The following is a 26,577-nucleotide window of genomic DNA, read 5'->3' as shown; positions in this document are numbered from 1 at the left end:
CAGAACAGGAAAAAAAGACATATCTTCCTCTCAGGTAGAGAAAAACAGGAAGTATGATTGTAGCAAATAATGTACACGTATAGGCAAGGGGCTAATACCTCATGTTGTTAAGGGTTCTAAGAAGGTTGTTATCAGTTGAATTGTATCTACCAAAAATTCCTATGTTTAAGTCTTAAGTTACCCCAGTCCCTCTGAACGTGATCTGACTTGGAAACAGGATCACTGCAGATGTAATTAGTTAAATTAAGATGAATTTGTAACAGTAGTCATTTATGGATGTAAGGGTTGGACCATAAAGAAAGTCGAGCACTGAAAAATTGATGCTTTCAAATTGTGGTGCTGGAGAAGACTCTTGAGAGTCCCTTGGACAGCTAAGAGATCAAATCAGCCAATCCTAAAGGAAATGAACCCTGAATGTTCATTGAAAGGACTAATGCTGAAGCTCCAATACTTTGGCCACCTGATGTGAAGAGCTGACTCACTGGAAAAGACCTTGATGCTGAGAAAGACTGAAGGCAAGAGGAGAATGGGGCAGCAGAGGATGAGATGGGTAAATAGCATCACCAACTCAATGGACATGAATCTGAGAATAGTGAAGGACAGGGAAGCCTGGCATGCTACAGTTCAGAGGGTCACAAAGAGTCAGACACGATTAGCAACTGAACAACGATAAACCAGAGCAGAGACTGAGTGAGCCCCTAAGTACAGTGAGCCCCTAGTTCAATATGATTGAGGTCCTTATTAAAAGAAAAGGTGGGGGGATTTGGATACACACCCACTGAGGGAAGATGATGTGAAAACACATGGAAAAGAGGACCATCTACAAGTTAAGGGAGGAAGCCTGGAATAGATGCTTCCTTCACAGCCCACAGAAGGAACCAAAGCTGCCAACGCTTTGACTTCAGACTTCTGATTATTGTGAGACAATAAAACGTCCGTTGTTTAAGCCATTGAGTTTGTGGATGTTTTTCTATGGAAACTCTAGCAAACTAATAGAGAGGGAAAGTCATGTAGAAAAGGAAGGAGGGTTGGATGAGGGCAGTTAGAAGGTTTGAGGGGAGTGGAAATGTTTCAGCAGGAAACAGGTCAGCCACACAGTACAAGGCTGTGCACTGCTGCCTCGGGTTCCAGCAAAGAATGGAGACGATAGATTTATTTACAGAGTGATTTCCTCGAGCAGCTTTGGCAGCCACTGCGTAAGAGAGGGAAAGACGCCAGGTCAAAATCGAGAGCTGGCGGAGTAGATTACAAGCAAAGTACAAAGGGGTAAGGCCATTGAGGATACTGTCAAGGGAGTGATATACCATGAGTGAACAGAAAGGAAACAGGGAAGGGAGGATCAGTTGTGCGCTGGAAGAAGGAGGCAAGGTAGGCAGAGGAGGGGTCCTCTGCAAACTGGTCCTCTGAAAAAGAAATAAAAAGCATAGAAGAGATACAAGGAGTATAACCTTAGCAAGAGGGCTGCTGCTGCCGCTGCTAAGTTGCTTCAGTCGTGTCCGACTCTGTGTGACCCCATAGACAGCAGCCCACCAGGCTCCCCCATCCCTGGGATTCTCCAGGCAAGAACACTGGAGTCGGCTAAGGAACCTGTTCGCAAAATTTAGTATTTTAGATGAGGAAGTCAGGGAGGCCCGAAGCTGCAACACTGTATACGACACACACATCATTCACAAGACACTGAGAGCTCCGGTGATGAAGACAGTTAGGGTGAAAAGAGAACGCAAAGGCTTCTGCCACCCTCAAAGGACGGAAAAGAATCACCAGGAATATCCCCAAAATATTTGTACCTGACCCCTAGACTCTGGTTCACATTTAAAAAAATCACTGCCATATCTATCATCTTGGGTATTAGAGTTATACCTTTATACAAAATAACAAAAGAGGGACAAGAACTAGAAACTGAGATCAATGTACAATGCCCCATCTATCTCCCAATCTGGGTTGGCTGAATCCACAGGCGTGGAACCCTGATATGGAAAAATGACTGTAAAGTTCACATGGATTTTTGACTGTGTGGGGGTTCAGAGTCCCTAACACTGGAAGGAGTCTGAAATGCAGTACTTGGATACAATCTCAAAAACGACAGAATGATCTCTGTTCACCTCCAAGGCAAACCATTCAATATCACAGTTATCCAAGTCTATGCCCCAACCAGTAACATTGAAGAAACTGAAGTTGAACGGTTTTATGAAGACCTACAAGACCTTTAAAACTAACACCCAAAAAAGATGTCATTTTCATTATAGGGGACTGGAATGCAAAAGTAGGAAGTCAAGAAACACCTAGAGTAACAGGCAAATTTGGCCTTGGAATGCGGAATGAAGCAGGGCAAAGACTAATAGAGTTTTGCCAAGAAAATGCACTGGTCATAGAAAACACCCTCTTCCAACAACACAAAAGAAGACTCTACACATGGACATCACCAGATGGTCAACACTGAAATCAGACTGATTATATTCTTTGCAGCCAAAGATGGAGAAAAACCAAAACAAAAACAAGACCAGGAGCTGACTGTGGCTCAGATCATGAACTCTTTATTACCAAATTCAGGCTCAAATTGAAGAAAATAGGGAAAACCGCTAGACCATTCAGGTATGACCTAAATCAAATCCCTTATGATTATACAGTGGAAGTGAGAAACAGATTTAAGAGACTAGATCTGATAGATAAGAGTGCCTGATGAACAATGGAATTAGGTTCATGACATTGTACAGGAGACAGGGATCAAGACCATCTCCATGGAAAAGAAATGCAAAAAAGCAAAATGGCTGTCTGGGGAGGCCTTACAAATAGCTGTGAAAAGAAGAGAGGCGAAAACCAAAGGAGAAAAGGAAAGATATAAGCATCTGAATGCAGAGTTCCAAAGAATAGCAAGAAGAAATAAGAAAGCCTTCTTCAGTGATCAGTGCAAAGAAATAGAGGAAAAGAAGAGAATGGGAAAGACTAGAGATCTCTTCCAGAAAATTAGATATACCAAGGGAACATTTCATGCAAAGATGGGCTCGATAAAGGACAGAAATGGTATGGACCTAACAGAAGCAGACGATATTAAGAAGAGGTGGCAAGAATACACGGAAGAACTGTACAAAAAAGATCTTCACGACCCAGACAATCATGATGATGTGATCACTAATCTAGAGCCAGACATCTTGGAATGTGAAGTCAAGTGGGCCTTAGAAAGCATCACTACGAACAAAGCTAGTGGAGGTGATGGAATTCCAGTTGACATATTTCAAATCCTGAAAGATGATGTTGTGAAAGTGCTGCACTCAATATGCCAGCAAATTTGGAAAACTCAGCAGTGGCCACAGGACTGGAAAAAGGTCAGTTTTCATTCCAATCCCAAAGAAAGGCAATGCCAAAGAATGCTCAGACTACCGCACGATTGCACTCATCTCACATGCTAGTAAAGTAATGCTCAAAATTCTCCAAGCCAGGCTTCAGCAATATGTAAACCGTGAACTCCCTGATGTTCAAGCTGGTTTTAGAAAAGGCAGAGGACCCAGAGATCAAATTGCCAACATCCGATGGATCATGGAAAAAGCAAGAGAGTTCCAGAAAAACATCTATTTCTGCTTTATTGACTATGCCAAAGCCTTTGACTGTGTGGATCACAATACACTGTGGAAAATTCTGAAGGAGATGGGAATGCCAGACCACCTGACCTGCCTCTTGAGAAACCTGTATGCAGGTTAGGAAGCAACAGTTAGAACTGGACATGGAACAACAGACTGGTTTCAAATAGGAAAAGGAGTACGTCAAGGCTGTATATTGTCACCCTGCTTATTTAATTTCTATGCAGAGTACATTATGAGAAACGCTGGACTGGAAGAAACACAAGCTGGAATCAAGATTGCCAGGAAAAATATCAATAATCTCAGATATGCAGATGACACCACCCTTATGGCAGAAAGTGAAGAGGAGCTGAAAAGCCTCTTGATGAAAGTGAAAGAGGACAGCGAAAAAGTTGGCTTAAAGCTCAACATTCAGAAAACAAAGATCATGGCATCTGGTCCCATCACTTCATGGGAAATAGATGGGGAAACAGTGGAAACAGTGGCAGACTTTATTTTTTTGGGCTCCAAAATCACTGCAGATGGTGACTGTAGCCATCAAATTAAAAGACGCTTACTCCTTGGAAGAAAAATTATGACCAACCTAGATAGTATATTCAAAAGCAGAGACATTACTTTGCCGACTAAGGTCCGTCTAGTCAAGGCTATGGTTTTTCCTGTGGTCATGTATGGATGTGAGAGTTGGACTGTGAAGAAGGCTGAGCACCGAAGAATTGATGCTTTTGAACTGTGGTGTTGGAGAAGACTCTTGAGAGTCCCTTGGACTGCAAGGAGATCCAACCAGTCCATTCTGAAGGAGATCAACCCTGGGATTTCTTTGGAAGGAATGATGCTAAAGCTGAAACTCCAGTACTTTGGCCACCTCATGCGAAGAGTTGACTCATTGGAAAAGACTCTGATGCTGGGAGGGATTGGGGGCAGGAGGAAAAGGGGACGACCGAGGATGAGATGGCTGGATGGCATCACTGACTCGATGGATGCGAGTCTGAGTGAACTCCGGGAGTTGGTGATGAACAGGGAGGCCTGGCGTGCTGCGTTTCATGGGGTCGCAAAGAGTCGGACACGACTGAGCAACTGAACTGAACTGAACACTGGAACTGTGAGTAATAGAGGGAGTATATCTCAGCATAATAAAGAGCATATATGATAAGTCAAAACTATCATGCTCAATGGTGAAAGTTTTCTCTCTCAAATCAGGAACAAGAAAAGGACAGCCCTTTTCACCTGTCTTATTCAAGAAAGTACTGAAAGTCCTAGCCAGAGCAATTAGGCAAGAAAAAGAAATAACAAGCATTAATTTGAAATGACGTAAACCTGTCACTATTTGCAGGTGACATAATGCTAGATATGGAAAACTAAAGATTCCACCAAAAAACTGCTAGAAGTAATAAACGAAAACTTCCCTGGAGGCCCAATGGTTAAGAATCACCCTGCATGGGTTCAACCCCTGGTCTAGGAGAATTCCACATGCCTCAGGGCAACTAGATTCATGTATGACTACTAAACCCATGTGCCGAAAGCTGAACACCCTAGGGCCCATGCTGTGCAACAATAAGGAGCCTGCACACTGCAATCAGAAGGCTGCAGCTAGAGAAACTAATTGCCCTGCTCACTGCAACTGGAGAAAGCCCACACACAGCAACAAAGACCCAGCACAGCCAAAAACAATGAATTTTTAAAAATAAAGAATAAATAAATTCAGTAAAGTTTCAGGATGCAAAAATCAATGCCCAGAAATCTGTTGTTTCTATATACAAATAATGTACTATCAGAAAGTCACATTAAGAAAACAATTCACTTTACAACTTAATCATGAATCTAAAATATCAAGGAATAAATTTAACCAAGGAGGTGAAAAAAACCTGTACGCTGATAACAACAGGACACTGATGAAAGAAAGAAATGGAAAGATATTCCATGCTCATGACTGGAAGAGATAATATTGTTAAAATGTCCACATCACCCAAAATAGCAAATAGAATCTAATTTCACAGTTCCCATAGAAACAATGTAAACAATTCCAAAATCTGTATAAAACCACAAAAGACCCCAAATCACCAAAGCAATCTCGAGAAAGAAGAACAAAACTGGAGGCATCATGCCCCTGATTTCAAGCTATATTAAAAAGCCACAGTAACCAAAACAGTATGGCATAAAATGAGACACATAGGTAAGTGGAACAAAATAGAAAGCCCAGAAATCAACTCACACGTATATGGTCAGTTAACGTACAAAGGAGCCAAGAATATACAGTGGGGAAAGGACACACCAATAGTGTTGGGAAAACTGGATAACTATATGCAAAGAGTAAAACTAGACCTCTATCTTATCCCATACCCAAAACAATAACTCAAATGGATTAAAGACTTGATTATAAGACCTGAAACCCTAAAACTTCTAGAAGAAAACACTGGCAGTAAGCTCCGTGACATCAATCTTTACAATAATTTTTGGACCTGACACCAAAAGCAAAAATAAATAGCTTCTGCACAGCAAAAGAAACCAACAACAAGGCATATCAACAAGGCAACTGGATTATAGAAAGAATTGCAAAGGCAATCCACTGAATGGGAGAAAATATTTGCAAATAGTGTATCTGGTAAGGGATTACTATCCGAAATATATAAAGATGTAATACAGCTTAACGGCAAAAACCAATTCTATTTAAAAAATGAGCAGAGAATCTGATCAAACACTAAAGAAGACATACAGATGACCAACAGATGTACTGTAGAGCCCTGTGACTACAGTTAATAGTGCTGTACTAAACATCTGAAAGTTTCTAAGAGTAAATCTTAGAAGTTCTCATCACAAGAAAAAAAAGTTCTGTACCTATGTATAGGGACAGATGTGAACAAAGACTTCTTGTGGTGATTACTTTGCAGCATGTACAAACACGGAATCATTATTGAAACTAATACAATGTACTATAAGTTAATAAAGAAAGAAGGAAAGTAAGGAGGGTTAGAGGGAGAAAGGGAAGAGAAGGAAAAATTTTAAATTCTTCCAAAGAAATCCACATTTCTTTTTCTCCTCTTTCTGTTCAAAGTCAAACATTTACACGACCTACAGAAATACTCTACATGAATAAGGGAGCAGCTACCACGCTCCCCCTCTAGGCACTCTAGAGAAAGCCACTCCTCAAGATAAGGCACTCTCCAGCTCATAAACACTGAGGAAGGAGTCGCCACACCTCACGCATATCTAAGAATTGCACCCAGCCCCCAGATTCCAAGGCTCACATCTTAATTGGATTCCAGTGGACTGTTTGAGTTCCCCAGCTCCCACAGGAGAAGTGGAAGACCACGAAAGGAATTCAAGAAAACTTCTACCATTATAATCTGAAAACGATCATACAAAAACTCAGTGACTTCTTGTTTACATAAGCACCGATCTAGTACACATTTCAGATCTTGGTAAAACTGTAATTTTATGTTGACTGTTTCTCAGGATTCTGTGCTGCACTGACAGATAGAAAGCAACTTGAAGATCACAGTCTTACTCACTGGTTTCACAAATGAGAAAACTGAGTCCTGGGTCAAGTAAATACCTGCACAAATAGCTAGGAAGTGGCAAATGAGAGTCCATGTTGGCTGACCCTGGGATGAACTTTCTCTTCATTTGCAACATATATTCACTCATATTCAATAGATATTTTTTGAACATTAACCACATGCAAGACACAGAGGAACTACAAAACTGAACGCAGGCAGTCATTCCTTCAGGGAATCTAAAAAAATGGTGGTTTTTAGAGAGTAGTTTTACAGGCTTAATATGCAAATCATCACATGCAGTCTTTGAAATTTTAAGGGAATATCTGAAAATAATTCTCCTCATAGACCTAATACTTACCTTCGAATTTAATCTTTCCATCCTCCTTGTAGCCCTTCCACTACAGAAGGCAGAGGTCATGGTAAGATCATCAATAACGACGGCAATGATGAAGACAAGGACAATGACAGGATGAAATGGAAGACATTTACTATGTGCCAGTGGCTCTCCTGGAATCTTTATACACTTAGCTTCTCTAATCCTCCCAATATGAGCTTCCCTGGTAGCTCAGATGATAAAGAATCTGCCTGCAGTGCAGGAGACCTGGGTTCGATCCCTGGGTCGGGAAGATCCCCTGGAGAAGAGAATGGCAATCCACTCCAGTATTCTCGCCTGGAGAATCCCCTGGACAGAGGAGCCTAGCGGGCTACAGTCCATGGGGTTGCAAAGAGTCAGACACGACTGAGTGACTCACACACACACAATCCTCCCAGTAACCTTAGGAAGGAGGCACTATCACATCTCTATTTTATAAAAGGCCTGGGGAAAGGAAGTTGATTGTCCTTGAAAGTGTGGTTGCGCCAGTCTATGTCTGACGCAGGATACAGCATGCTTGGGGCTGGTGCATGGGGATGATCCACAGAGATGTTATGGGGAGGGAGGTGGGAGGGGGGTTCATGTTTGGGAACACATGTAAGAATTAAAGATTTTAAAATTAAGAAAAATAAAATTAAAAAAAAAATCTAAAAAAAAAAAAAAAGAAAGAAAGTGTGGTTGATCTGGGGCTTCAAGCTTGTCTTTACTCATCCTGTCTCCCAGGCTCCTGGCCCTGGGTCCTCCCTTGACTAAAGAAAAATCACCTGTTCCCCCTCCCTGGACCTCAGTTCCTCCACCTTTGAAACGATGAAGTCAAGCACCTGATTTCCAACGTCTCCTCAAGATGGAACCTTCCGTGATTTACTGACTTAAGGTATCTATCCCATCTCTTTCCTGTAGCAGAGGAAAAAAAATGGCTGTATAAAAGTTAAGGATAGGGGTTCCCTGGTGTCTCAGTTGTAAAGAACCCGCCTGCCGATGCAGGAGACACAAGTTCAGTCCCTGATGCCAAAGAGCCAACTAGGCCCGTGCGCCACAACTGGTGAGCCTGTGCCCTAGAACCACCTGCCACAGCTGTTGCAGCCCCACACCCCAGAGCCTGGATTCTACAACAAGGAAGCCACCCCAGCGAGAGGCCCCTGCACCATAACTGGGGAGAAGCTTGCACAGCAAGGAAGACCCAGCACAGCCAAAGCTTAATTAAGCAATCAATTCTTTTCTAAAAAAAAGCTAAGGCTAATTTTCCCCCAAACTGCAAAATCCAGACGTTCAGCTATGCCAAGGTGTGGGGGTAAGGTAGGGCACGAAGTTACAGGTTTCACTCATACGTCCTGAACTTCCATCTAGGTTCCAGCCTCAGGTGTTTTTGAAAGCTGATGTCACCACCACGTGGCAGAATAACACACAATCATTCATGGTATTTAAACAAGACAACAGGTTTTTTAAATATCTAACAAAGATTAGGTGTCATCTGTAAAAGTACTCAAAAATAGAGGTTGGAAAAGAAAGTGGGATAGAATATATGGGCTATAGCTTGGGGGGCAGACAAGCTTGAAGCTCCAGATCAACCACACTTTCAAGGGCAATCAACTTCCTTTCCCCAGGCCTTTTATAAAATAGAGATGTTTTTGTTCTTTACACAAGAAAAGAGCGAAGGACATTTAATAGCAGATGTAATTGAATAATAGGATTAGGGAGGTTTTTCTTCTCTTTTTCCTTATTTTTTTTTTAATGTAAACTTAAATTACCTCCATTATTAGAGGGGCGAGTTTTCTTTATACAGAAAAGGTGCTCAATATTCTCACACTGATTTCTTCCGAGAAGAAAGAAAACACTCTCCGGAAAACATCTTGGTAACACTGCGGAAATTCCAGAAAGACAGGTTTCAAGGAGAATAGCATTATGACCCACTATGGATGAGAAAGAAAAGACTCCTTTATTGCTTCAGGTCTAGAATCACTAAATTTTACAGCATATCTCAGGAATGTTGGCAGGGAAAGCTGCTTTGGAGTCCAGGGACACGCAGCTTGTAGAGCTTGCTGTTCACTCACTCAGCCGTGTCCGACTCTTTGCGACCTCATGGACTGTAGCCCACCAGGCTCCTCTGTCCATGGGATTCTCCAGGCAAGAATACTGGAGTGGGCTGCCACTTCCTCCTCCAGGGGATCTTCCCAAACCAGGGATCGAACCCGTTTCTCCTGCATCGGCGGGAGCATTCTTTACCGCTAAGCCAGCTGGGAAGCCATGTGTAGAGCTGGACCCAGTGGGAAAAAAAGAACAGGTGCAACAGACGAAGTGGCAGACCATGAGAGCCAAATGTCTCGGGCACCTTCCAGAAACCCTGGTCTGGTGCAGGTTCTCCCTGAGTGCCCCTGTCCTGCACCACAGCCAGCCACATGGCCCGGGGAACTTTCCATTAGCACATGTGGCCTTTCCTCTCTGAAGCACTGCAGCACAGGGGGTTGGGTAGCTTCTTTCATGGAATCTGCAACTGTTAAAACAAATCAAACCACAACCAAACTTATCTATTCTTCCATCAGACTACAGGGTAAGTACATCGTGTAGATATATATGTGTTCACACATAAACATACTGTGTGTGTGTGTGTAACAGGATAAGTACATTGTGTAGATACATATGTGTTCACACATAAACATACTGTGTGTGTGTGTGTGTGTGTGCGTGTGTGTGTGTGTGTAAAGGAATAGGCTACCCACTCCAGTATTCTTGGGCTTCCCTGGTGGCTCAGATGGCAAAGAATCTACCTGCAATGCAAGATCTGGGTTCCATCCCTGGTTTGGGAAGGTCCCCCACCAGAGGGCATGACAACTCACTCCAGTATTCTTGCCTAGAGAATCCCATGGACAGAGGAGCCTGGCGAGCTACAGTGCTTGGGGTTACAAAGAGACACGACTGAGCACAGATATACATACATACACACACATACACACACACACACACACACGGCCCCGTTTACAACATATATCAATGACAGTGGCTTTAGATGGCAACAATGAAACACTTCGCTCTACAGAGCTCTTGAGAATATTCTGGAAACACATTATTTGTCTAGTGATTCCCACAGATACTGTCAAAAATGCAGAGAGAGTACAACTGAAAAATCACATTCAGAGTGCTATTAATTACATAGGAAGCCCCTGCCTTTCTGGAACAATGCTACTTTGCGTCAAGTAGATAAAGACAGATCTGATAGGCAAAGAATAGGAAAACCAGAACAAGAGAAGACAGCACCTCCTCTGGGAGCCTGACAGACAATCTGTGGCGTCAGCATCGCATCACGCCCTCATTGGGAGCAGTGGGACCCGACCTGCCAACAGCTCCAGACTTGCCCTGAGCACACACATCACACTGGGCTTCACCAGCACCACCATCAGCAGCGAAGCAACGAAACAACAAAACAAGGCTTGCAGGAGTCTTGTGTTCGCTTATTAATTTCAAAAGACACATTTCTGTTGACTGATAACAAAATTCAATCTGAACAGTTATTTAAAATTGGAAAATACAATGTAACTAAATAAAAAGATGCCATCGCTTGTTTGTTTTTCTAAGGCATTTTTTTGATTGTTTGCTTCTAAGTGCAAAGTTGACACCTCCTGAGTTTACCTGGCAGTAATCAAACACTTCTAACGTTAGATAAAGAAATTTAACCTACCTCTTCAAAGGTGGTGTCCTCTTTCTTCAAGGCTATAAAATAAAAGGGGAAAGGAAACAATTATTGTGAAACATCTCAAAGAGGCCAAGTGTCTAAGTTCTAGGAAATAAAAAAAAAGTAGTATGGTGTTTCCATTTCAGAAAGTAAAATTGTACCCCAATCTGAATAACAATGTTATGATACAAATATGAAAACTGCAAATGATGGAACTGCACAGCACGCATCTTTGTGAAGCACTTTCATAAATATGTAAATGAAACCACACTCCCAACTATGGAAAAGAAGTAGGCATATCTTTCCTCTAGTTCTCCTTTAGCAGAAAATTGTTTTAATCAAAGTATGAAGGATTCAAAAAGGGAATCTTAAAGAAACTTCCCCTTAAACTTCTGTTGTTTGCTCATCTACCATTATGCAGGGGGTGGCTGGACCTCCCAAACTGATTGTCAGGAAGACACTGACTCTGCACAGGGCCCCGAATGAGATTCTCAAACTGGCAGAAGTTTAAGTTTGGTGATGAAAGATAAGATGTGCAAAATAAGCACTGCAGAAACATAATTCAAACATTCTCAACATCACTTTTCTAACAGGGTATCACCGAAGGAAACAATACATTTGGGGTGTTTCATAGGAACAAGCAAATACTTGAAATTTACTTGAAATATTTATACCCTCAGCACAGGCATTTAATTACTCAGAATAGAAGTATTTCATGTTTAGCTGACAAACACCTAGGTCCTTAAATGCTACAATTATTTAGAATGTTTGAGATTGAAAAGAATGCACAGAGGAGAAAATTTAACGGAAATCATGAGTTGGAGAAACGTTTCAGATGTACACAATTGTGCATAGGGGCTTACTGGTCTATACTCTAAAGTTCGATTCAGGCTGAATAGAGTAGAAACTAGAAAATCTTTAACACCCAGACTGGACTATTTCCTTCTTGCCACCTAAGTCTTACCAATTCCTCCAACCTTCTGGATAAAGGGCTGGGACCTATAGGTAGAAAGAAAAGGAGGAAAGAGAAGGGAGAATTGCAGGTGTATTTTCTAATATATAAAGAGAAGGAAGCCAGATAATCTCCCGTATACACTATTCTCAAACCCAGGACACCACAGGGGAGAATATTTTAAGACCAAGAAGTCTACCCCTTCATTGAAGACTTCATTACTAAATTGACACCTTGCACTGTTTCTTTTAAACACCGAATCCCTTCCCTGAAGAGCAATTAGTGGTAACAAAAAAGCCCAATTAAAGTTGTCTTTGCCAAATATTTATCAGGTCACTGATGAAACTCTGACCTAAACAAGCATACAACATCTCGTTATTGATTACATTCCCTGATTGTCATTAATCATTCATGTAAATACAAGCTCACAACTGTCTTCAAGGATATCATGGAATAACAAGCATATTACATTTTTCTGGGTTAACAAAGGGGTGTAGATCAAGCCATTTAACAAAATCAGATATTCTACTCAGCCCTCTGCTCAGACCCTGCTCCCTCCAGAAGTCTTTCCATGATCTAAGACTAAAATGGTATCCCTCCTATGTTCTGCAACAGCGAATGATGCGAATCTTCCTGGTAGAATTTGTCAAGGCTCATTCATTGGCCTGTCTTCTCTTAAAATCTTTGAGGGACAGGAACCAGTATCAATGGCCACTGACTCTGAACACCAGCCCAATATCCAGCACACAGAAGGTACTCAATAATTATTTGTGAAATTAATGAGCTGTACTTCAAGGGCAAAAGAATAGCATCTCACCCTCTGAGATACATTAAATTTTGGCATATGAAAACCAGGTACTATTGTCTCTTATGAAAGAATCCAGGTACTACTGTCTCTTATGAAGAATCATACATATAAATTCCATATCACAGTTTTCAAAGTAAAGTCTTTTGAAACTGCATGGGGAAGGGGAGGATATGGTGCAAAAGTTCAATCCTTCATGTGAACCTTTAACCTTACATTTCTCTTTTTGACAGAATGGATTTATCAAGTGACAGCTGGACTCTAAAATTACACTCTTGTAGAACGAGGTAACAAACCCCCAATTTCAACATAACCACAGCCTCTTCCTTTTTTTCAGTTATCTCACAAACTTCATCTTTTAAAGAAATGGTATACATAGGGTTCATCTCAAATATCACAGAGTATAAACTTCCTTTCTCAGGGAGATAATCCGAGTAAGTGGGAAGAAATGCATTCAAACGAATATGAAGAAACATCAGTTCAACCTTAACCTCACATTAGGTATTACAGAAAGCCTTTCTCCTTCTAAGCAGTCATCTGAAAATAAAAGAAACCAGGAAAGAAAAGAGGAAATGGATTTTAATATTTAAACAATCAAGTTCCCATTTGTCTCTATTTATGCTAACCTAATTTTTTTTTAAAGTGAGACAACTATAGTAATTCCTAACACTATTTAGCAAAAAACCATAAATATTTACTACTGAAATCAATGGATGACTTTGAAATTCAATTACACCCATCTTACAAAAGAACCATAGCTGCGTCACTCCCTGGCAGATGTCATAAATTAGAGTGTTATGGCTTGAAAGCCAGTGTGTTTTATTAGACCTTTTATAATTGAGTAATCTCAGATCAGCTGCATTTGAAGTGGGTAGTGACAAAGTTGGCTGATCTTGCATGTGCAAGTAAATTAAACATTAGCAATGTCACTGATATATAGTTAGAGCTATTATTATTAATCTTTTATAATAATGGATGATTAATCCATAATGAATGAAAATCACAGACTTTCAAAAACTGTCCTTATTTTCTGTAGATGATTACTAATTTCTCATGGCTAAACAATGATACCATATATTTTACCATATAACAAACTATACTTTTGAATCATACTAAAAAGCAAAATAAAGTCAGTATGTTTATTTCAAAACCCATAGTAGATTGGTTAAAGGGAATGAGTATACTGAGACGTTGAATTACTCAGCAGGAATAAATCATTCACTCTTTGATCTCCTCAAGAAGTACCAAAGAAGAAAGGAAGAAGATAGAGGAGATAAACTGAGAAATCAGAAGGAACAGTCACAGCCTCCAGGATCAGTCTTCACCCTGGGACAGATATTCACCGGATAGCTTATGTATTTTATCTAATCCAATCTTCATAACAGCCTTAAGAAAACTGACAGATGAGGACTCTGGGATTTAGGGAAATTCTGCTAGTTGGCCAAGGCACACAGCAGGCAACAGAAATGGGATTCGAACCCAGATCAGCATAACTCCCAAACCCATCCATTTTTCAGGGTAACTCAGCCCTCAGGTCAACAGCCACTTCTTTTCTCTTGCTTTCCACCAGAAGATCCATATGTCAGGATGGCGTAATCACTGACATAACACATTAGGAACATCTATGGAGTCTTCAATCCCATACGACACAGGACATCTTATGCTTTACTTAACTAAGTGCCAATAACACAGTGACTCGAAAAGCAAGCTCAGAGATGAGGGACCTGTCCAAGGTCACTCCACTACAACTGATGACACGGGAAGCCCCAATCCACCTGACGCACAGCCCCTACCTTTAATCTATACTCTAGGTAATCCCACAGTGACGCTTCAACTCGACAGCCTCCTGGACCTTAAAAATCCTTAAATAAAGGGATCGATTTCACTGCTTTTTGATTCTGCAAATAAAACTTTAAAAAATATGTAGATAACAAAGACTTCTCTTCTGTAATGCTACTTCTAATGAATGTCTTGAGCTTGGGGTACTATCAGAGTCACTCTTTATCTCCTTTTACAGTATTCCAGAATGAGATTTGCTATTCAGAATCGTGACCCTCCACCAATACAATAATCAGGTATGTTCACAGCACTGTACTGCTTCTGAAAAGGAGCAGGTAAAAATCTACCAGAACTTAGAAGACATTTTCACAAGAGTTGGAATCAAAAGGAGCTCCACATCACTAAATCTCTGTAAGCTATAAAATCCAATTAACAACATCACATTTGCCAGCATTGTAGTTAATCCAAATTTTACTGATTGTCGATCAAAACCTTGAAATTATTTAAACATAAGGAATTATTATATTAATGTCCTTGGCTTCTGACTGAGACTCAATTGCAATGAATTATTTAACATAAAACTGGAGGGGTTCCAACAGAGTCATTAGCATTAGTAAATATACACTTGTGCCTTTTAGAACAGGGCTTAATGGACTCCAGAATCTGCCTCTGTAATAGTTTGGGTAGGGGGCTCAAACATCCTTCTTAATAATGCACAGCGACTCAACACCTTGCTCTCTCACACTTTTCTTGGCTTCAAACTTCATTTGAATGCAAGGGCTCTTCATAGGCATCCCTAACTCATAAAACTGCAAATACCCAATACACAAAATAAATAAACCAGGGCTAAACATTGGTTTCATACCATAACTTTATGGTCATCTTGGGAAAGTTTATGTATACCATACGAAATTTTTTAAGTTAGACGACAACAAAGAAATCTAGATTTAAAACATATTTGGACTTGAGGGAAGTTTGCATATTTCACGATGCACTTATACCACTATCTTTAAATGAATGGATGGAAGGACAAGGACTATACTCAGATGCATGAAGCACCTTATGTTTAATTTCCATTAACAGCTTCATTAACACGATGACATGTTAAACAAGTGAAACAAAGGCTAGAGGGACTCCAAAGGCTTCTTAGGGACTCTGAGGTATTATTTTTAGTACTTGTACCATTTTCCTGCTGAATACAGTTGCCTGTGTAAATGAAAGTTCAGATGTTAGAAAAGGTAGCCGCCGATATAAGGTTAAAAGGGGGTTTTCTGGCCAACCCTAGAAATCGAAGCAACCCATTCCACGTGACACTGTTGTCAGCCTGTTATAGTCTGTGACACGGATTTATTCTTAAATGTCCCAAATATTTCTCGGTCGGCTATCTGTCGGTCAATTGGCCGGCTGATTTAAAGACAATAGCCCTGGAGCTCCAGTATATGGAAGAAGTTTGGGAGACTCACTCCTAAAATGTTCAGACAGGTTCACAGCGCGCTTTTCTCTGCAGCAATGGAAAGATTCAGAGAACTCGGGACTCAACAACCAAATCTCGCTTTCGAGGACCCGAAGTACCGAACAAAAGATCCCAAGGTATCTGTCCCACTTCTCTTTAGGCTGGATGTTAAACAATACCACGGCACAAACTCAACATTTCACCAATTCCCAAAGTTAAATTATTGACTAATACCAATACGAAGGCCTGAGAGCAAAAAAAGAGGGACCCAGGCGGCCGCGCAGCTGGGAGCGCAGCGGGGGACGGAGCGTGCCCTCGCCTGTCCCCCGCGGGCGCGAAGGCAGGAGCGCTAGCGGCGAGGAGAGGGAACCCAAGTCTTAGGCTTAAAATCATGCAGAAACGACCCCTCCGATCATGAGGGGAAGAGGCGTCCCTGCTGTTGGTCGTCGCCCTCCCCCAGGTCCCGGGCACTGTTCCCCCACCCTTCGCGCGCAGCGCACCCCACGCCAGTCCCGGGTGGCCCCTGAGCCGCTAGTGCCAGAAGCGCGGGGCCGAGGGCGCCGGGCCGGGTGCCCGGGACAGCACGCCACTTACCAATGCGGCTGAAACTATCCGACAAAGTTCTCCGCAACTTCTTCATCTTGCCGATCTTCTCGGCCGGCTGCGGCTCAATGAGGTCGCACATCTGGGCGACACGGGGCTCGGGCAACTTCCCCAAACTGGTCCAGAGCGGAGCGCAGACAACGGCGAGGGCGCGCGGCGCGGCGAAGGCGGCGCCTCCTCCGCCTCCTGCACCTCCTGCACCTCCTCCTCGGACCGGGAGGCGAAGCGCAGGGCCGGGGAGGCGAGCGAGGAGCAGCGGGCTCGGCTCGGGCCTGGGCCGCGGCTGGACGGGCGGGGGCGTTCTACGTGGTGCCGGGGGCGGCCGCGATCGCCGCCGCCGCCGTGGGGGCCCCGCGCCGCGCCGCCGCCGCCCAGCTCATTTTCCCTCCTTTGTAACCGAGAGGAGCGCGGCCGGCGGCCGGCGGCGGGGGCGGCGCGGGCGGAGGCGGGGCGGGGGCGGGCCGGGGACGGGGTGCGGGCGCCCGGGCCGGGGGGGGCGGTCGCCGAGCGCGCGGCGCGCGGGCGGGGAGAAGTTCTCCGCCCCGAGTTTCGGGCGCTCGGGAGGGAGAGCCGCGGCGCCGACCCGCCAGCCGCCCCGCCCTCAGCCCCCTCCCGCCTCCGCCGCCGCCTCGGCCCCGCCTTCCCCCTGGCGCAGGCCCCCGGGGCGCGGGACCCCGGCGCGACCTCGGCCCCCGGCCCGGAGCCCACGTTCCCTGCCGCCCTCCGCGGCCCGCCCGCGCCCCCGCGCGCCTCCCCCGGCGGCCCGCCCTGCCCGCGCGGTCCAGGACCCCGGCCGGGGAGGAACGCGATCGGGCGAGGCTGGGAACCCGGGCTCGCGCTGTGGGGAGGCCCCGAAAGGAAAGGGGGTGAGGCTGGGTCGTTTATCCCAGCGGGTTTGTCCCTGCCGCGATCGCCTGTGAAAAGGGCGGGGGGGGGGGTGGAGGTGGGGTTGGCTGAGATCGCTTCCTCTTGGTCCGAGGAGTGGAAGAGCCTCGGGGATGCACCCAGGTTTGACGGTGACTTTTTATTTTTCTTCAGTTTTGACAAGGAAACTGTGAAGCGAAAGAACTAAACAGGAAGGTGGGCCCGTTTTTTTTAGGAGAGTCAAGTGCAAAAGCAGAAGCTTCAAGTGTTAAACTCCCCAGGCAGGGCAGGGCTGGTGGTCTGTTCCCTTCATCCCCCGTCACGCTGAGTGACAGACGGTAATGTAGACGCGGCTGATTTCTGATATGAATATCCAGTTCTATAGTAAGTAGCCAGCAGAAGGCCTTAGTCTATTTACCATTTTTAGAATATGGTTCTAAATTGAAAGGCTTAGAGGCAAAAAAAAAAAAAAAAAAAATTCAGACCTCCACTTCCCCAATCTCAAAACAAGAATTTTAAAAGAGGAGTTCGGGCTTTATAAAATCCCAGAGCCTACAGTTCAGTCAGCAGACACACATCGTCTTCATCCTGAAGCTAGGCTCCAAAAGTGTTTCCCAAGGGAGAGAGAAGGAAGATGGGGGAAAGGCCTGACTGTTGATTTCGGGCCAGCAAACTCCTTATGAATAGAAATGTAGTAATCTTGAGTCATCTGGCTATGAAAGTGATGAGTCTGTGAGCATGTGACCATGCTATTTGGTTTAAAGGAAGTTTTAGGGAGTTTATGTTTTATTAATAGAGTTTTATCTGAAAACAAAAACTAGCCCCCTGCCTTCCTTAAATTGTGAGGAGGAGCACTTCGATTTGTTCTGCTCTGCACTGAGCACATTATAGGGTCTTGATAAATGGCGACCGATAAAAGGACAGGAAATCAACCCAAGTGGGGAGCAGAGGAGGGTGGGGAATTCCTTAAGAAAGTTAAACTGATGAGTTAAAATGGATGTCGGGTCCTGGTGCCTCTAACTAGACGATACTGACAGCACCAAGTGTGGCCTCAGACAGGAGAAGGTTTGACTTTTGCCACTACCTCAGGTCAGTTGGGCAGAAAGGTAGCGGCAGGTTTGAATGAAAAGTCTAAAGCCGCCAATCAAAATCCGGATGGGCTGTACCTGTCAGTCAACAGCGATGAAGCAGTCATTAACTGCATGGACTCTGACAACTGTGCCCCTGTGGCTAGCCTACTAATCCTATTATTCACTCTGACAATGTTGTGTGTGTGCGTGAATGCTTATATATGTATATACATATATATAATTCATATTCTCTGTTTTACCTTCCCAGTAGTTAGTATCATTGACTTTTTAAAAGATCAACTTCTATTTGAATAAATTATGGTGTATGTAGTCTATGGTATAGTAGGTAAACATTTTAAAAAATGAAATAGATCAATATGTGTGGATGTATAAATATGTCTTGGGTTAGTGAAAAAAACTATATGTACCATTAACCCATTTTCATAGTTACAAGAAAAAATAGACATATATATGTTTCTAAATGCTTAGAAAATTTCAGAAGAGGAACAAAAAGCTGAGTGTGTATACTCAGGATAGAGAGAATGTTTTCTTTGCACTTTGTACCCTTAAATATAATTTAAATGCTTTACCCCCCAAAATGCATTAATTTTATAATAATAGAAATAATAAACATAATATTTACTACATTTTTATGTACCCCACTCCGAAAAAATTTCACCTAACTGTGATGGTATATCTTGCAGGAGAAACAGTTGTTAGTAGTGGACCATGTAAAGCCTGGCAAGTATGAAAAATCAGCTTCCCAATATATCTGCTTCTTTCATTGGTTATAAATTAAAATGGCTAATTTCGAAGAAATTGTGATATTAAAAAGGAAATTTTAACTGGATGCTTTTAAGATATGTACACTTAAGTTATAGGATTCAACTTTTTTGACTGTGCTGCCCAGCTTTCAGAATCTTAGTTCCCAGACCAGGACTAGCACTGTGCCGTCTGCATCGAAAAACCCCGAGTCCTGACCACTGGACCACCAGGCATTCCCAGACTCAGCTCTTGGTATGGTTATCTGTTCCATATTTGCCTTCATTTTAGAGTAAGTTCCCCAAGGGCTAGGGCCTTGGGTGTTGTTGTTGTTTAGTCACTAAGTGATAGCCAACTTTTTTGTGACCCCATGGACTGTAGGGCCCTAGATATGAAAGGTATAATACCTGTTTCATAGTGGATGTGAATTTAATATTTGTCATGGCTCAGACAGTAGGAAGTCTGCCTGCAGTGCTGGAGACCAAGGTTCAATCCCTGCGTAAGGAAGACCCCCTGGAGGAGGAAATGGCAGCCCACTCCAATATTCTTGCCTGGGAAATCCCATGGACAGGGGAGCCTGGGGGTCTACAGTCCATGGGGTCGCAAAGAGTCAGACACAATTGAGCAACTAATACTTTCTTTTACTTTTCACTTTCAGATGAATTCAGAATGTATTGCTGCCACTGAGAAGTTACGTGTTGTCCTCAGAAACAAAGATGACTCTCCAGCAGCTGTATGGCATATGTATTTTCAGAGGGAGAATGGATCTGTGCCAGTTCTCTGTTTGAACTTCTGGTTAAGAAGGTTATAGTTTTGACTGGCCTGAATTAAAGGTGTAGTGTCTGCCTATAAACAGATAAGCTTACTGAGGGGCTGAACCCAGCATGGGTAGAACTGAATCAAATTCATCAGTTAAAGCATGTATGTGTATTAATTTGCTCAGTTGTGTCTGACTCTTTGTGACCCTGTGAACTATAGCCCACCAGGCTCCTATGTCCATGGGATTCTCCAGGCAAGAATCCTGGAGTGGGTTGCCATGCCCTCCTCCAGGGGACCTTCCCAACCCAGGGATCAAAGGGTATTAGTTAGGCCTCCAATAATTCCAGCAGGTGGCTGGAGACCCAGGACTCATGGGTTCTCATCCCTACTCTATCCCCAGATGCTGTGTGGCCTTAGACAAGTGACTTACCCACTTCGTTATCTATGAAATGATGATTTTCAACTGGCTGACCTCTAGGGTCACCCATAGCTGCAGAATTCTGATTCTAAGTTGAATGGTGACACTTCTCCTCTCTCAGCTTATACACTGGGATACATTAATGAAGAGTAATTAATACACGAGTAAGATAGACAAAGATCCACTAATAAAACTGTTGTGAAATTTAAGATACACTAGTCATGTTATACATAAATTATGCTCTTATTATGAATGGATCTTCTCATATAAGAAAAATAGTAGGCTCATATGCTGGCAGTTAATTTTAAGGGAATGAATCTTAATCCAAATGAGATGAAACATAGAGGATTTGATTAGACTCTTAAGTCCCAGCAGAAGCAGATTTACTGATCTGATAAGGTATCAGAAGATGGTATCAGAGAAGAGAAATCCATGAAACAAGGATGTGGGGACTAGAGTTGGAAAGTGAAGTTAAAGTGAAAATATATGTTTATTAATGTAAATATTTAGAATTTAACTATGGTTGATAGCTAATGATTATGGCATATAGTTGAGTGTAGTTATTAAAGTGGTGGAAATTTACCTAATTAAATATCCTCTTAGAACTCTAAACAGTTACCCTAGTTAATTATTTTTAGGATCAAATATTATACTTTTTTTTCCCCACACATCCAGGAACGGAAGTAGCACAAGTTTAGGTGACCTATACCAAGTTCCCAGTGAGTCATCAGTGAAACTGGCACATGGAATTCAGAGCTCTCCTCACTGACTTTTATGTTGCAGCTGTTGGGTAATGTCCAATCTTACGGGTTCCTTTTTGTCTTTGTTGTTGTTTTGACAAAGAGAAAATTAAAATTAAAAAAGCAAGAACCTCCCTGGCGGTCTAACGGTTAAGACTCTGCACTTCCGCGGCCAGGGGTGCAGGTTTGATCCCGGGTCAGGGACTAGGATCCCACACGCCTGCTGTGTGGCACGGTCAAAAATAGATAAATGATAAATCTTTTAAAACAATTTTTTAAATTAAAATTTTTAAAAAGGGAGGGAAATGGAAGGCCGCAGAAACCAGTGTTTCTCACACTCAGGTAAATGGAGGCTCTCCTGCCCCCTTCTCTCCTGTTCTATCACCCATCCATTACCTAGTCACTCATAATGCAACTCCTTTCCACTTTCACAGAAATCACTCAGTGCTGACACAAACCTCTCAGTTTGTTCAGGAATAAAACCTATATTTGTCTGATTATTTTGCGGGTAATTCTAATTTTTTTTCATCTTGTATTTCAGGAGACCAAGGGATGTAAGTCAGATGACCTACTTGCAAATGACTGCAGAAAGAACAAAGAAGTTGCAGACCCATTCAAATGGTGTCAAGGATGAATTAGCTCAGAATAGTTCTGAAGAAAAGAAAACTATCAAGGTCAAAGTGTGCATTGAAATATTGATGAATTCCCCTCTCCTATTAAAGCATTAAAGATCCAGTAAATGACCCAGGGATCAAACTGGGGGTCTCCTGCACTGCAGGCAGATTCTTTACCATCTGAGCTACCAGGGAAGCCCACGCCTGCCAGGCTCCTCTATCTGTGGAATTCTCCAAGCAAGAATACTGGTGGGTAGGCATTCCCTTCTCCAGGGGATCTTCCCAACCCAGGGATCAAAGCCGGGTCTCCTGCATTGCAGGCAGATTCTCTACCAGCTGAGCCATGAGGGAAGACCCCTATTAAACCATACTTAAGAATGGGCTCTCATTCCTGTTTTTCACTGTTGTATTATTTGTACAATAGAATCTTGTATGAGAAACTGTCATTTCTAACTCACGACTCCCTCAGTTATCCCTTTGGTGTTGCTTGTGTGCGTGGTACAGAGGTGTCATCACTAGAGGGTCCTTGTTTATGGTTGTCATCCGTTTCAGTGCGTCATGCACCCATCAGAATGGAACTTCAGAGGCCAGTACAGTAATTGAGCTCTGGACATGGATGCAAAAGCAGTCAGAAGTTAATACTTCCAGGGAACCCAAACCCTGTGCCTTTTGGTCAGTCTAGACAAGTCCTGTTAAGAGGAATTAAATTTAGAAATGTAGCTTTTTTACCAAAACCATCCTAGTCTTTAAAAAAAAAAAAGTTTTAAAAAAATTCTAATCTTTCTTCCCAAGGCCCTTGACAGTTCATCTGCATTCACATGCCTGCTCTAATCAAGTGCTTACAAGCCAGAAAAACTATCCATAGGATAACTGTATTGATGGTGTCATTGGGCATATCATATTTCCTAGCTAAAATGGCTTACTATACATAATTGTGAAATGACTAGAATAACTTATGGCTTTATACTGGGCTATAAACTGATGATCTCATCTGATTTTAACCCATACTACTCCAAGGACGTTATCATTATCACTGTGTAACATAAAGGAAATGGGCCTAGAGATGCCAAGAGACTGTCTCCCAGAGCATTACACAGGTTCCAGTTTTAGACTGAGACACACTTTGGTTACCAAAATCTCTTCTTTCACAAAGCGTTTTTCTAATAACTTCTAATACCTTTTTCTTTTGGTATATTTTGGATATAAATATGGTTGTCCTTACTGTATAGAAAGGAACTATTCTAAAGCAGAGAGAGAGCAAGGAACTAGCCAGACTGAAACAGGCTAGTGGATGGATCCAAACTCCTAAACTCTAGTGCTGTGTTTTGCCTTTTCCTACCTTGTGGTAAGAAATTAGAAGTATGATGTTAAAAGATAGGGCTTCCCTGGTAGCTCAGACAGTAAAGACTCTGCCTGCAGTGTAGGAAATTCAGGTTCACTCCTTGAGTGGGAAAGATCCCCTGGAGAAGGGAATGGCTACCCACTCAGTATTCTTGCCTGGAGAATCCCATAGACAGAGGAACCTGGCAGGCTACAGTCCATGGGGTCTCAGGGTCGAGATATACACTTGACTTTGAAAACCAGTGTTCTAATTAGTGTTTATCAATGAACTGAACATTCTAAAAGTATCACTTGTTGAGCCATTGTAGCATGTGCTAGTAATGGATTAATGCAGTCTTGCTCATAACTAATAGTTAATCCAATACTTCGTGCCCTGTGAAAGCCAATCATATCAAAGCTAGTTGGTGCCTTTGTTCAAGCTGGCATAACAAAATCCAACAGACTGGGGAAAGCCACGAACGCTGATTTCCCACACGTTCAGAGGCTGCGAGTCCAAGGTGCCGGCATGGCTGAGTTCTGCTGAGAGCCCTCTTCTGGGTTGAAGACCGTCAACTTCTCACTGTGTCCTCGAACAGCAAAAGGCATGAGGAAGCTCTTTGGGACCTCTTTGTAAGGACACTAATCCTATTTGTGACAGCGTCACTCTCATACCCAAATCACCTCTCTAAGACCCTTCACATACTGTCACACTGGGAGTCAGTTTTCAAAGCAAAAGTTTTGGGTGGCAGGGGCACACAAATATTCAGTCTATAGCACTCGGGTAGCATTTTCAAAGGCAGGGATAGGAGGAGGAACGGGGCACAAAGAGACTGAAAAACCCTCCAAGATGATTCTGCACAACCTGCAGCAAGTGAGAATCACTGATTTAGTCTTTAAACAGCAACATGATGGTAGCTATTTGATGAAAGTTAAATATACCTAGAGGACAACACAGAAATACCTGTGAAGCATAAAAGGCAATAAGCTTGGAGACATAAATCCTAGATGTATCTCAAGCAATAAAAAACAAAACAGGATTAGGAGTCAAGAGAACTAATTCTCAGTTCTAGAACCTTCTCTCATGACTTGTATAATATTACTAATCCTTTGCTTCCTCACTTGTAAACCAGAGACAGACAGTCCAAGAGAAGTCCAAGATCTTGGAGTTTCAGCCTCTAGAACTATAGGAAAGTAATTTTTGTTGTTTTTAAGTCACCTAGTCTATTGGATTTTGTTATACCAGAGATAGACAATTATCCTGGTACTGCCTATATACAAATTTAAGGGACTGTTATCTCCTTTCCCAAATCAAATCTGTTTTGACTTCTTCTAACCAAGGAATAGGCCAATATAGTTGAATTGAAAAGACTGAAAGAATGGATTTCCAGTACTAACTCTGTTCTCTTGTCACAAGCAAGTCCTTTTACTTGTCTTCATTGGTCCACTCATCAGATACAAACTGAGCACCTACTATGTCCTAGGCCCTGTGCTAAGAGGTGGATATCCTGCCGTGAAAGCAGCAGAGCGTGGTCACAAGCCCTGCCTCCACAGAGCTTACCAGACTAGTGATGGAAAATAAAAGGTGGCCCATTTTACGGGAGGGGAAGGAGACTTCCCTGGTGACCCAGTGGTTAAGACCCTGCGCTTCCACTGCTGGGAGTGCAGGTTTGAACCCTGTTTGGAGAACTAAGATCCCACATGAGGACTGGATGCTACAGATATTCCAGCAGGGAGATTTCACCCTAAGCTGAGGGTCAGTGATGTCCACTCTGAGCAATCACACCTAAACTGAAACATAAAAGACCCACGGAGGCATTTGAGGGACAAGCAGGAGCTCCTGGAAGAGGGATCAGCACTTGTGGGGACCAGATGCCATAAGAGGAGACTGTAGTGCTTTCACGAAATTGACAGGTGGCCCACGAAGAGAACGGACATGAGATAAGGCTAGTGAATTTCAGAAGGGCCAAAAGGGCAGGCACTTCAGTAATCCTACAGTAAAGACCATGTCGCTCTAAGTCCTACTAGAATGTCAGCGAGCACTCAGGGGACTCTCTGTTCCTCCTGTAAACCCACAAAAATGATAATGAATGCATTTTTTTAAGAGTGTCAGTCCACCAGCATATAGATACTGAAAGGAAAAATAGCACCAAAAATATCTGGAAACTGGAAAAATAATGGTTGAGTAGTGATTGACTTGCCAGTCCCAAAAGCTGATTCCTAAGCCAGCAGTTGGCCAGACTGGGAGGCAACCGACTGAAAGTTTATAACTGACTGTCAAGGTGCAGGGAGGAGAGTGCAGCACAAGAGGATGGTCACGCCTGGGTCCCAGGGACAGCCACCAAGTGTGGGTTCTTGGCTTCACACAGGAAAGTCGTCAAGAGTGAGCCAGATAAAGAGAAAGAAGGTTTATTCAGGAAGGAAGCACACTCCATAGACAGAAAGTGAAAGAAGGTGAAAGTGTTAGTCAGTCGTGTCCAACTCTTTGCAACCCCATAGACTATAGCCCACCAGGCTCCTCTGTCCATGGGAATTCTCCAGCAAGAATATTGGAATGAGTTGCCATTCCCTTCTCCAGGGTATCTTCCCAACCTAGGGATCAAACCTGGGTCTCCAGCATTACAGGCAGATTCTTAACCACTCCATAGACAGATTGTGGACCATCTCAGAAGGCAAAAGAGGCTCAAAGGTATAGGGTTGTCAGTTTTTATGGATTGGGTAATACATAGGCTAATGAGGGAGACGAGCTTCAAAGGCTAACAGAGTTCTGCCAAGAGAATGCACTGGTCATAGCAAACACCCTCTTCCAACAACAAAAGAGAAGACTCTACACATGGACATCACCAGATGGTCAACACTGAAATCAGATTGATTACATTCTTTGCAAACCCCTAACAGTTATACAGTGGAAGTGAGAAATAGATTTAAGGGACTAGACCTGACAGACAGAGTGCCTGATGAACTATGGATGGAGGTTCATGACATTGTACAGGAGACAGGAAGCAAGACCATCCCCAAGAAAAAGAAATACAAAAAAGCAAAATGGCTGTCTGGGGAGGCCTTACAAATAGCTATGAAAAGAAGAGAAGCAAAAATCAAAGGAGAAAAGGAAAGATATACCCATTTGAAAGCAGAGTTCCAAAGAATAGCAAGAAGAGATAAGAAAGCCTTCCTCAGTGATCAGTGCAAAGAAATAGAGGAAAACAACAGAATGGGAAAGACTAGAGATCTCTTCAAGAAAATTAAAGATACCAACAGAACATTTCATGCAAAGATGGGCTCGATAAAGGACAGAAATGGTAGGGACCTAACAGAAACAGATGATCTTAAGA

General features: G+C 42.9%; 1 protein-coding gene across 1 annotated transcript in view; it reads right to left on the bottom strand.

Annotated features, from left to right (window-relative positions):
- CDK14 (cyclin dependent kinase 14) overlaps positions 1 to 16,823 on the bottom strand; it is a 664,071-nt gene extending 647,248 nt beyond the window's left edge. The window contains exons 1-2 of the mRNA XM_052638676.1: positions 16,693 to 16,823; positions 11,116 to 11,147 (exon numbers count right to left, since the gene is read on the bottom strand). Of these exons, the coding sequence (XP_052494636.1) occupies positions 11,116 to 11,147; positions 16,693 to 16,783 (123 nt within the window). The 5' untranslated portion in view covers positions 16,784 to 16,823. The remainder of the gene's footprint in view (positions 1 to 11,115; positions 11,148 to 16,692) is intronic.
- Between the last annotated feature and the right edge of the window lie 9,754 nt (positions 16,824 to 26,577).

This window comes from Budorcas taxicolor, chromosome 4 (genome assembly GCF_023091745.1).
Source record: "Budorcas taxicolor isolate Tak-1 chromosome 4, Takin1.1, whole genome shotgun sequence".
NCBI classification, from domain to species: Eukaryota; Metazoa; Chordata; class Mammalia; order Artiodactyla; family Bovidae; genus Budorcas; species Budorcas taxicolor.
The sequence above is the reverse complement of the archived record's forward strand: the minus strand, read 5'-3'. Positions and strand labels throughout refer to the sequence as shown.